At 32.0% G+C, this 12,326-nt stretch overlaps 1 protein-coding gene across 2 annotated transcripts; it reads left to right on the top strand.

The window, feature by feature from the left end:
• Positions 1-39: 39 nt before the first annotated feature.
• LOC126830765 (transcription initiation factor TFIID subunit 7) lies at positions 40-12,133 on the top strand. 2 transcript variants are annotated; one of them, XM_050561171.2, is made up of 10 exons: positions 40-225; positions 1,153-1,284; positions 2,900-2,980; positions 3,510-3,609; positions 3,747-3,805; positions 4,676-4,874; positions 5,586-5,753; positions 10,311-10,414; positions 11,021-11,074; positions 11,393-12,133. In XM_050561171.2, exons 1-10 carry the CDS (start codon positions 136-138, stop codon positions 11,402-11,404), a joined length of 999 nt encoding a protein of 332 aa, XP_050417128.1. In that variant the 5' UTR covers positions 40-135; the 3' UTR covers positions 11,405-12,133. The 2 variants fall into 2 exon arrangements, 1 of the variants encoding a protein (XP_050417128.1); XR_007683968.2 differs by lacking the exon at positions 11,393-12,133 and having other exon boundaries at positions 7,065-10,414; positions 11,021-11,065.
• The last annotated feature ends 193 nt before the right edge of the window (positions 12,134-12,326 follow it).

Genomic DNA, 12,326 nt, shown 5'->3' with positions numbered 1-12,326 from the left:
TCACTTTTCATGAGAGTTACCTCCCTTGATCTTCACAAAATTATTGACGTAGAACGTTTCCGGTTGCAAGACGTGATATTTATTTTTCTCATTAATTAGTTAATTATCGTTATTTATTTTTAATTAAAAGGCAAGATGAGTAACAAAAATGCAGCTAAGAGAAGAGAAAACCCTGCTGATACTGTAAATGATTTGGAACAACAACTTATTCTTCGTTTACCACCGGTTTGTGTTATCTATATTTTAGTAAATAATGGTTTTGGTATACCGGTACATGTAGTACATGTACATGTATCTCTGCTGTTACTGTACATTTCTTCCTGGTGGACCTTGATCTATACTTAAAGAATATCCCAGCTCTTTACTATATAAATACTGCTATAAAAATGAAAAAATAAAAATAATTACAGCAGCAATAAAACATTAAACCATATATCCCTAAAAAGAATAACGATATAATCGCTTAAAGGAGCTAAATCGCTAATATTTGGGACCTCGAAATTGACACAAATGGGTCGCAAAGCATATAATAATGTAATATGAATGTATATAAACTGTTTTACATTCAGTCGTTTCCGTTTTTACCCTCATTTCAAATCAGTTATGTTCGACTAGTACGCCAGAAGTCTCAATCGAATGGCAATCTCTAGCGTCTGGTTATTCCAGTCTACACCGATAATATTTATGGCGCATGCTCTCCAGATAAGAATATGGGATCACCAATTGACATGACTTGTGGAATATGTCTAATCTCGTTCTTCGAGTCCCTTATTACCAATGGTAAAATGTTTATTTTGTCCTAAATATTAGATATCAGAAGCCTATCTTTTCATGATACGATAACAACACCAATGTTGATTTAAATTGACAAATATTTCGTGTTTTCAATGTCGAAGACTTCGGATTATATTGAGATAGAGACTTAGCTACTTTAAATCACAGAACGTAATTTGGTAGGCCAACACTTGGCAACAGTCACACATGTTCTAAAAATTCAACTCACAATCTAGAACTGTATTGAATCAGTTATATTTTTGATTGAAAAGTTTGCTTTTGTGATACTTTTTAGATTATTTAATAGAATTTGCACTTTGGATTCATTTGATATATGTGATTGTCATATCTGATTTAAAGTGTTGCATTCTTTTACAGGGTCCTGCCATGGCATTACGTCATGATGTTCAAACCGGTTCATTAACATTAAAAGATAAGCTGAGTATAGAGATGCAGCCGGATATGAGGCATGCTAGAGTTCGATATGGTGGAGAAATATTTTCAGCAAAAGTAAGCATTGTATATTAAGGTATGGAGTTGAAAAGAAACATTTCGAATCATGCCTAATAATAAATTATCATCTTTACAATTTTACATGCATCAGTATCATTTAGGATTATGGGAGCGAAATCTCATTGATTTAGAAATTAGTACGCATATTGATTGGGGACCTTAGCATACTGGCTTAGTTAATAAGTTCAAAAGATTTCCTATGACGTCACAATTTAGAGACTGCCACTCGTTATTTCTCACTGTGATGACGGGTGTTCAGTTTATGTCGTCTAAAACTGGTGATATTACAAAGGATATTGACACTGATACAGTTGAGGTGTTGAAGTGATAGATCTCATTTTGTCCTATTCTTTTTCTGTAAGTCTGTAAATAAGGCACCTGTCACAGGCACAAATTTAGGCAATTTTGCCAAGGAGTTGAATCCTGGCCAGTTTTTGGCAACATCAAACATGATGATCTGGCAATTCAAAACTTAGCTAAGAGGAGAAGTCCTTTTTATCATGTTTTGATTTCAAAACCTGACATCAATTTTTGCACGCCTTCATGAGGAATTTTGAAAGTGTGCAAATGTCAGAATGTGTTTTGATTCATAATAAAAATATATGTACACTGTGCGTACACGTCAATAATCTACCCTGGTTAACTAAATAATTCCAGGATATATTTGTTTATTTTAAATAAATGAAATGAAATGGGATTTAAAGTCCTACTGTTTTGCTCCGAACTGGGCTAATGAAGACGGGCAAACGCCATACAGTGTGCTATGAGAGAAATTTTGCCCGGACAGCGGCACTACGGCCTACTCTTATATCGAATTCCAACTGTCAAGGGATCTTTTACGTGCACCCCAATGTGTACACAGGACCTCGGTTTTTCGTATCTTCTGAATAACTAGACAGCTGTCCTTGTCAGGTCCTTCATCACTGACAAAGGGGAACCACGTCGTAAAATATGGGTGAACTTTCTCGGCCTATGCAGGGATCAAACACCCGACCTCCAGGCTAGCGAGCCAGCGACTTAACCACCATGACCCCTTATTTTAAATAACAGTCAAAAGTTTTCGGTCTTTGCAAATAAGCATTTTTAGAACAGTTATTCGTAAGCCAACGTTCTGTTCACAGTAGTCACATTCGCAAAAGAACTAAGAGAAAATCTGTGGCGATGGCTACTCGCCATATAGATTTCAGATTTTCTGTTGATTTTATTCAACATAAAATAAAGTAATTCATTGAGTTTACCTGAGAATAATTAAAATTTTATTTTGTGAGAGATATTGGCTTGTTTACTTATTTTGGTTTAAATTTGAGCTCACTGTGTTTACAGTGATCGAACACAAAATTAGTTACTTGAATATATATCCTTGTTTTGGCTTTACATGTACATGTATGTTACGGGTATAAAATTTTCAATTAAAACAAATTTTGATCCCATAACACATATGAACACCCAAAATACATTGAAATCAAGACAAGAACAAAACCATTTTTCTGGTCTTCTATAACATTGGTAATTTATGTGCCATGTATTACAGTGTACTACGGAGAAAATGATGTAATTAATTCAGTATTTAGTCATGAGTCCAATGCCAAATTATCTCCCCTTTTTGTTTCAGTTAGTTGACCTACCTTGCATAATCGATTCCTTGAAAACGGTTGATAAAAAAACATTTTATAAGACAGCAGATATAAACAAGGTAAATATTAAGCAAAAATGATTCCAATTAAAATCTGTTTCTGAGTCTGATTGATGTAGAATATTCATTTGATTTTTATGATGAGCATTTTCTGCTTGGTTGTCCACAATAATTCTGCTTCTAATTGAAAGGGAGTGGTGAAACTTGGTGTATACCTTGACTAAGTTCAATAATGGGCATTTTCTTCTTAGGTTATGCAGAGTGAAAAACTATTTGATTGCTAGATGCTTTATAAAATGATAAATGTGCAAGTAATTATTGAGTTCATCTATTTATTTTGGGATTGTGGCAGGAGACATCAGTCTCACTGGCTTGTTATTTGCATAAAGATTCCGAATGCGACAACCATTATGAACTGTTTAGATGACTTTGTTACAGTGGGTGTATGTTTCATTGCCTAGTATGAACATATTTTTATGAATTAATAACACCTAGTATTTCTACTTTAATCAATGATTTATATCAATTATAATTTCCTTGTTGCTTCACAAAAAAAACAACTTTATTATTTTGTATGTTTTTCTTTCAGATGCTGATTTGTACAACAGAAGATGATTTAAGTCAGGAAGAAAGTGATTCTCCAAAGAAAAAAGATAAAGAACAGAAGAAATTCATCTATAATCATGGAAGTAAGATTTATTTTGCTAGGTCTTTACTGTTGTGTATTCAGGGTTCAATTTGATATTATTATTATTATGAATATATATGTTTTGATTATAGAACGTGATCAGATGGTACTAAATTGATTTATTTTATAACATTACAGTAACACCTCCTTTGAAAAATGTAAAGAAAAGACGATTTAGAAAAACACTGAAGAAAAAGGTAAAACAATATTGTTAGACATGTACTGCCATTACATCTTTAGATAAAAAGTTTGAGATCTTTATGATAATATACATTTTTTTTGATTTGATGTTATATGAGCACTTGTGAACAATTTGTGATACCAAGAAAATAAATGTAATTAATTTTGAATAGCATATTAAAACTAATCGAAGACTCAACTTATTATTGAAAATTCAAACACCGACGTACTTAAAATAAAATAATTTTAACGGGCATTCAAACTTCTTGAAAACAATTAAAAAAATTATATGACTATATTGAAATGTCTATGTTTGAGCGAGGGTTTATATATGTTCCTGTTGAAAGTTTTAATAGCTCTTTAAAGTGTAGATAAGTTCAAATAATATACGTTAAGTGTATTCTCTCTACATACCTATATATTACTATGTCTCTCTATCTTTGGTCATTAACTGGGTATTTGTATTCAATATAATTTTGCCCAGGTGTTTAAAACTGTTCAGAAAAAAGGGACACTTTTTAAGACAGGGGGATCACGGTAGCTTAGTGGGTAAGACGCTGGCTTCCTAGTCTGGAGGTCAGGTGTTCGATCCCTGCATTGGCCGAGAAATTTCATCCAGATTTTCTGGCGTGGTTCCCCCTTGTCAGTGATGCAGGACTGAGGGCCTGACAAGATCAGCTGTCTAGTCGTTCGGATGGGACGAAAAACCGGGGTCCCGTGTACACATTGGCATGCACGTAAAAGATCCTTGACAGATGGAATTTGATATAAGAGTAGGCCGTAGTGCCGCTGTCTGGGCAAAATTTCAGAGAATTCAGTACTGGAAGTTCCATCGAGTATCATCTTCATTATTTTGATCTTGCTCCAATTGAATTTGTTACTTTTAGTTTATGGATCAACCAGAAATAGAAAAAGAAGTAAAGAGATTATTTCGGTATGATGCTGAAGCTATTGATGTTAAATGGGAGATAATTCGAGATGAAGCTGAAGCCACTACATCAGGTCAAATAATGGAAGGAAGTACATCTTCTAGAAAAATACCAGCTGGTTTGTTACAAAATGAACAAGAAACATCTATGGATGTTGGTTAGTTTAGTTTACAATATTTTATTTTTTTATGGATATTTTTATCCATTCAAAAAGATAATAATAGGGTGTAGTTTGTGATAACTAGGTTACAAGGAAATCGGGGGGAGTGACCAAGTGGCCTAACATGTGTGCTTTAGATCGAAAGGTCTGTCATTGAATCATGTTGAGGCCTGATCAAATGGCTTGATTTTGATCCTAAACTTGTACGTGACAAGGAGTAGAGTCACCAGCCTAAACTTGTGGGTTTTCTCATGGTTTTCTGTTTTCCTTCCACTGCTAAAGGTTGATTTTGATAGTCAGTTAAAGGGGCATTATGGGAGATTAGATAAAGAGTTGAAAGTTCTCGCTATAATAGAATATGGTTACATTTTAAGTCAAATTGCTCCACTTTGAACCGAGATATTAGCTTTTGAATTTTAGGCTAGCCTTGATCATCATTACTAAAGTCAGTACGATAAACAACAGAGTCCCAATTATCCATTTTAACGTTTAATTGCTTTTCAAAAAATGTAGCCCAAGCTGCTAAATATCGCAGGCTAGCAATGGCACAGAGAATTAATTATTGTCTGGATAAGTTAATTAATGTCTAATTAATAATTAGAAACATTTCAGGCCTAAATAAAGACCTCCAATAGGCAGAATTAGCTCTTGCATAATGTATGTTTAATGAACACTAACTTTCACTATTCATACATATTGTGTTTACAGCCTCATATTTTGGAGAAGTAAGTAGTTCTGAAGATGAAGACAAAGATATAAATATTATGGATAGTGGTGAAGATGAGGCATCAAGAGGTCCGTCCACACCTCGAATATCATTCGGAAGTTTAGATAGAACAGCGAGTGAAAGTCTGGATGTACCTGAAACAGATACAGGTTAGTCCCAGATGTCAAGTACTCTAAATATATCAGCTAAATGTTGTTACTTAGAGGAATCGTCCCTCTTTATATTCTATTATTTATTTAGTATTTAAATAGTTTCACAATGCAGAACTTGAAGTACAAAACATTTTATCTTCAATTAACAAAGGGTAACTGGCTGTCACTGTTTATAAACAGAATCATATGCACATCCTGTTAAAGCTACTCATCTTTAAACATGTAGCTGTCGGTGAATACACTGAGAAAGTCATTGAAAATTAACTAAAATGGTGTTTAACATCCTACTTTTCTGCACCTATTAGGCTATTGAGGACTAACAAACTCCATGCATTTCTGCCTACTCTTTCATCAAATTTGAACAGTAAAAGTTACTTTTACATGTGTGTCTATTGTACAAGCATGTTGTTAACTTGTTGCACCCGGACAACTGTTCCTTGTCAGACTCTCTGTCCTTCATCACTCGTACAGGGGAATCTACACTGGTAACCCCAGGGGAATTCTCAGCCATTACCAGCTCCAAACCCTGGACCTCCTGGTTAATGCACACTGAGCCACTATTGGATCAAAGTCTATTATATCAAGTGTAGGGTTTTGTTTATGTACAGTGGATGACAGTTACCCTCATGATATCACAGTGTTTTAATCTGTTAAATACTTGGTTTGTGCATGGTAGAAACTATTTCACTACAAGCTACACATGTACTGAACAAAATATAAAGAATCTGCCGGGCAATGTAAGAGCTCTTTTTTTGTCGATATTTGCCAGTCTGGATGAGATATTAAACTGTTTAGTGCATGCTTGTTGTGTTTTTAGAATAGAATTTCAGATTTGAATGATGTCTTAACTGCAGAATGTCCTGCTTAAAAAGGGGGTAGCGACCGAGACATTCCAAAGTTGCTTTTTCTTAAGAAAAAAGTAAAACTTGGGATTTGTTATTGAAAAACAGAATCCTGTTGTACAGATCATTGGTAGACTGTTGCCCTGAGCAACCATAGATTATACAAAGTATCACAACAAATTAATGTCTTCTGGATAACTTATTAGGAATTAAAAATATTACACAGTCACATGTTTTACTTACTCATGGAACTAATAGTTTATTCGTCCTAGCAGTTAATAAAATTGTGACATATTAATCTTATTTACAAAAAGTAACAAAAAAAAGTGTGTTATTCCAGTTTTATTTGGCATTTCTTTTTTTATTTTGGGGCAAACTGTTGGGTGATGATTTAAATTTTTTGAACACTGGAATAAAATGATCAGTGAATAAATAAAGTGACTGGTCAAGAAAATTACTTTTGTAGAACATTTTGAGACCTGAATGAGGATTCTTGTTGATGGATATCAGTTATCGACGTTTACATTCCCAGAACTTTCAAGGTTTGGAAGGAGACAAAAAGAGTTAAATTAGATGTAGATGTTAGATTAGATGTGAATAATGTACTGTATGTATGCTTATGTCTGATTGTTTAATTATTATTAAAAATAAACTGCACACAATTTATATTATTGTTATTCAATATTTGTATTTAATAAAATATTGAAATATATTTAGATCTTTTTTTTCTCTCTGCTAACAGCCTTGGATTAACTATTTGTTAAATAAACTTGGGGCACTACAGGAAAGGGGGGAGGGGGTGGTCACCATTGATTGTTTTTAAGTGCCAGATTTTCCAAGGTTCAATTGGGGTGCAGCTGCTGGGCCCTGGAGAAAAGGTACAGACAATATTGACAAGACAAATCATATGTAAACATATATGAATTTATAACCATCATTAATAGATTATATTATTGAATATATTTAGACTTGAGAATACAATACAATTAGAATCTGGCAAGCGAAATGGCATGCTCATATGTTTATTGTAATAAATTATGGCAAAATGATTTTAATCTGTTAATTAAAGATGTGTTATGTAAGATTTAGATAGAGAGCTGACAGTTCTCGCTATAATATTTAAAAAAATAGATAATGAAAAGGGAATATGTTAAAAAATTTCTGTCAAATTACTTCAATATGGGTGGAGTTACAATATCAAAAGAAAGTAGGTTTAATCATTAACTAGCAATCATGTTTGTATTCAAAGCATAGGATGGTCTAGACCGTCTAGAGCTTTGATTATGGGCTTGAATAAATTATTTTTATAACATTTGAGGTAAAACGAAAGAACTACATTAGGCAACTTTAGCTCTTACATAATGCATCTTTAATTTGTATTTCAATGAAATAATGTAGGATTTTGTAATTAAAAACATAGAATAAAGGTATTTCAATTTCAGCATACATGTAAGTTTTGTTTCATTTTGAAAGATACAAGATCATTTTTCAGTTTAGTTTGTTTTTAACTTTTTATTTTGAATTACATTTTGATGGGGCATCATAAACTTTTATGTGCTTAGGGTATTTAATCCATTCCTAAATGTTTGCTTAAAGATACATTATGGGAGATTTTTTATAGAGAATTGGCCATTCTTGCTATAACAGTTCAAAAGTAGATGATGAAAGAAGAATTTAATATATTGAAAATTTCAGTCAAATTACTTTATTCTGAACATAGTTATCATCGTTGTAATATTTGACTAGAAATGGTAGTGAAATGTGCCTTCACCTTGGCCGATCGTTTGATTGACAGGCGTTAACTCCACCTACATATCTCGATTATCAAGTAAAGTTTTCAATGGCATGCGGAAACGCTCTACAGCAGCCTCGCTAAGTACATTCTATCATTTAGCCTCGATCTAACTGACGTATTCTCATCAGGATATGCCATATTTGAATTAATTAATAAGTGAAATCCTATTTAAATCCGAGCTGTAGCCGAGCCATCCGTGGGTCTACAGAGTTGATTTTGGTCTTGTTGTTTAAATAAAGATCTAATTTAAAATTTCTATATCATCTGAAGCCTAAATTAAGACTTGCAATAATCAGATTTTGCTCTTGCATAATGTATGTTTAAGGTTTTATGCATTTCTAACTTTTACCAATAACTTCTGCAGACATTTTTATATATACTAATAGTCACAATATTTGGGTTCAGATTGAACTCTGGAACAGATAATGCCAGTCTGGATACTATAAAAAAAAACCTGAAATAAATGTGTACAAGAAATAGATGTGCCCTGACTACATTCATATTGATTCCATTACACATTTATAGCCTGTACGATAAACTAATCAATGGTGAGATTAATTGGTATTTTGTTAGTGTCCTTTATTAAAATAGATAGTGGTGTGATAAAGGATATGACTTGTTCTAAATTTGATATTGTTAGTCACATTAGGCCTCGTAAATTTCTTGTTTTACAGTATTTCAGATATGTTGATTATTAGGAAATGACACATACTTCATTTATTCAGTGACTAATCATTAGCAGAACTGCACTAATTTTCTGTTTGATTAAATGTCCACGCTTTTCTTCTGACACTGTCAAACATACAAATTTTATTCTTAAGCAAAATATTCATCTAAGTGATATCTAGAGATGATATTTACACAATGTTGATCCAACACAAATGACTATTTTTTGTGCATATTAACCCCTAATTAACAACCTTTTGCTGTTTTTAATGACTGTATTGAATAAGTAAGATTCACTGCAGCACCATATTTGTACACAGCAAAAGAATTTAGAAAAAATAAATTCTGGGGGCATTATGATATATAGGTTTGTCCTTTAATACATTTACTGTCCTCCTCGTGTGGATTGTTATCTTTTGTGGTGTGGCAATTTTGTATGCTTTATTTTTATCATTTTTTCTGACTTTGTATCCAATGGTTATATCATTTTCTAATATTATTGTGTAGTTTTGTGTTTTATAATTGTATACAATAAATATTAGTTTTAATTGCAAGAAATGAATATTTTAAGTAATGTAATTAATATTTAAATTATATCTCTGCATGATCTAAATAGAGAAACTGAGGTAAATTTTTGATAATTATATTTACTGTAAAAAGCATGTGTACACCTATTGCATCACTGACTATGGGTCTAACCATTGCTCCTACTATAGCAAACCTTTCATTTGTTGAAATATTTAAAAATGCATTATCACTTTGAAGTCTTCTCCAGTTGGTAAAAATAATTTTTGATTGATGTGATAGAAATAATTAAAGAAGCATTATTGCTTGTAAAAAGTCCAGGCCCGAGTTCACAAAGCATTCTCAGACTTAAGTTACGAATTTACTCAACTTTCAATCACTTTATGAGAAATATCTTTGATCCAGAAACACAAAACTTTGCACATAGATTCTTATTGAATGTATTTGATACATTAAAACAACAAATTTTTTTATTAAGCTCTATATTTTAGTTAAAACAAGGCGAACAATTTTGAGTAAATTCTTAACTTGTGTCAAAGAATGCTTTGTGAACTGGGGCCAGGTCTATTAGTTAAAAATAGATTTTGATTTGATGTGATTAGATTATATATAGTGCATCATTAGACCCTTAGTCTGACTGTTTTTTAATGATTAATTGATTATATTTTATGTGTATAATATAGTTTTTTGACTTTTACTATTAAAGTTTTATACATGTTCTTACAGGTTTTCAACAGTATAAATTATCAGAATTGTCTAGTCAATTAACACAAATAAGACAGAAAAGACATAGAAAGAGATTAGAGAGCATGGAAGCTAACATTGAAAAGGTATGTGCATAAAGTCTTTTTCTATTTCTATACTAACTACAACTACTATACACTTGTTGAGAAATAGTAAGTATACTCCTTTTGTAACACTATATGTATATAGAGACATAACTATTATTAAGCTGGACTATTGAAAACTTTAAAATGTAAGAAAACCAGGTATAATGATAGTTGGAATATAAAGATGGTTAAGTTGAATAGATTTAACAAATTTCTATTGCACATTGTGTTATACTATATACAAGTCTTCTGTGTTAATATCAAAATGATTCATGTGCGATTTTTTATTTGCCCATGTATGATTTCAACTTGCCCATTTCACAATGCAAAATACCAATACAAGAAGTCTTGTGTTAAGTTCTGCATAGTATTTTCAATCATATTGTTGAAAGATTAATTCACAATGTTAACTAATTTTAGTTCAATTTTTGACTTTTCAACCGAGACAGACTGTCATACCGGTCACACAGGAAATCAATACATAAAATCCAATGAAATTGACAATGTTATTTACCCAAATCAAAAAGGTTTCTCATTTTAAAATCCATTGATTTTAATTGTGTGATTACATTTGATGTTTTGATATTTGTTGTTTTATTGTTGAAGGAGAAATTACAAGATGACTATGATGATCAGTTATCTCAAGCTGACAGTGATAAGGTAAAAGATGATGGTTTTATTATTCTGTGTCAATAACTACATGTATACCTTTATCTTATAATTCTGTGTCAATGACTACATGTATACTGTTATCTGTATCTTCTTATAATAAGGAGATTAATGTTGTTTTTACATGGTTTTTACAATGGATGTTACACACTAAACAATATAGCTTCCCCCATTCCCCACCCCAATAACAAAATGAGTAGCAATCTAACACTTTACTGTTAATGGTGTATGTTTCTGTTTTTAAAGGGGAGGGTGTGTGTGGATAACCGTAATTTGCATTAGTCTTAAGTTTTTTTCTTATATTTTCAGTTCGACATTTAATAAAGAAGCAGACCAAACTAAACCAAATGTTGGCATGGTATCTTCATACAACAGAAGTTTGCAGGAATTCTTAGTTGAAAGTATAGCTATAGGGTACCATGAGGATAATCTAGCAGCAGTTCAGAATATGATGTATTTTCTGTTGAAATACAGGACTATGTGTCAGTTCGATGATATGATTAACCAGTATAGAATTATCAACCGTGAAGTATGATTATATATATGTGTGTGATTGTCTAAAACGTTTTATTTCCATAAAGGTATTCATGTGGAGTACTTTGGAGAAACATTATCACAAATTGATGCTGATAGATGATACTTGGTCTAACTTTCTTCCTCAAATCATCCTTGATAGTAGAGCCATCTTTGATAACCGGATTAATGCCATGCTGTCTAAGACAGTAATAGAGAGTTGGTATTAACAGAGAAAATGGTGGGCAGTTTATATACACTGAATAAATAACATGTATAGAGGCATAATTTGTATATATTTATATATAATGTGAAGATACTGCTGTTTTTAAAAGTGTGATTACTTCAGTCTAAGGAACTATAAAAATAAACTTATTTTCTGGTTCAATTTTAAGAGAGTTGTGACCATGTCTCTCCTGTTTTGATGACATATCACAAAACCGATTTTTAAAAATAACCGAAAGACTGTGATAAACAACCCTGTTTGTATAACATTTTTAAAAATCGTTACCAGGAATAAATATTATACAAAATTGATGACATTGTTCAGTAAATGCATAAAAAAGAATCATATACAGTGAAGTAATTTGACTGAAATTTTCAGCATATTCACTTTTGATTATCTATTTTTATAGTTCACAGTTTTTATCCGATTTTGATGATACTTGAAATATAGGTTTATCTCCCAAACATCTCAGTTCTTTTCGATATTCCTGCATTTCAGACCGTA

The sequence above is a fragment of the Patella vulgata genome, chromosome 8, assembly GCF_932274485.2.
Source record: "Patella vulgata chromosome 8, xgPatVulg1.2, whole genome shotgun sequence".
Classification (NCBI taxonomy): domain Eukaryota; kingdom Metazoa; phylum Mollusca; class Gastropoda; family Patellidae; genus Patella; species Patella vulgata.
This window is presented reverse-complemented; position numbering and strand designations above follow the sequence as displayed.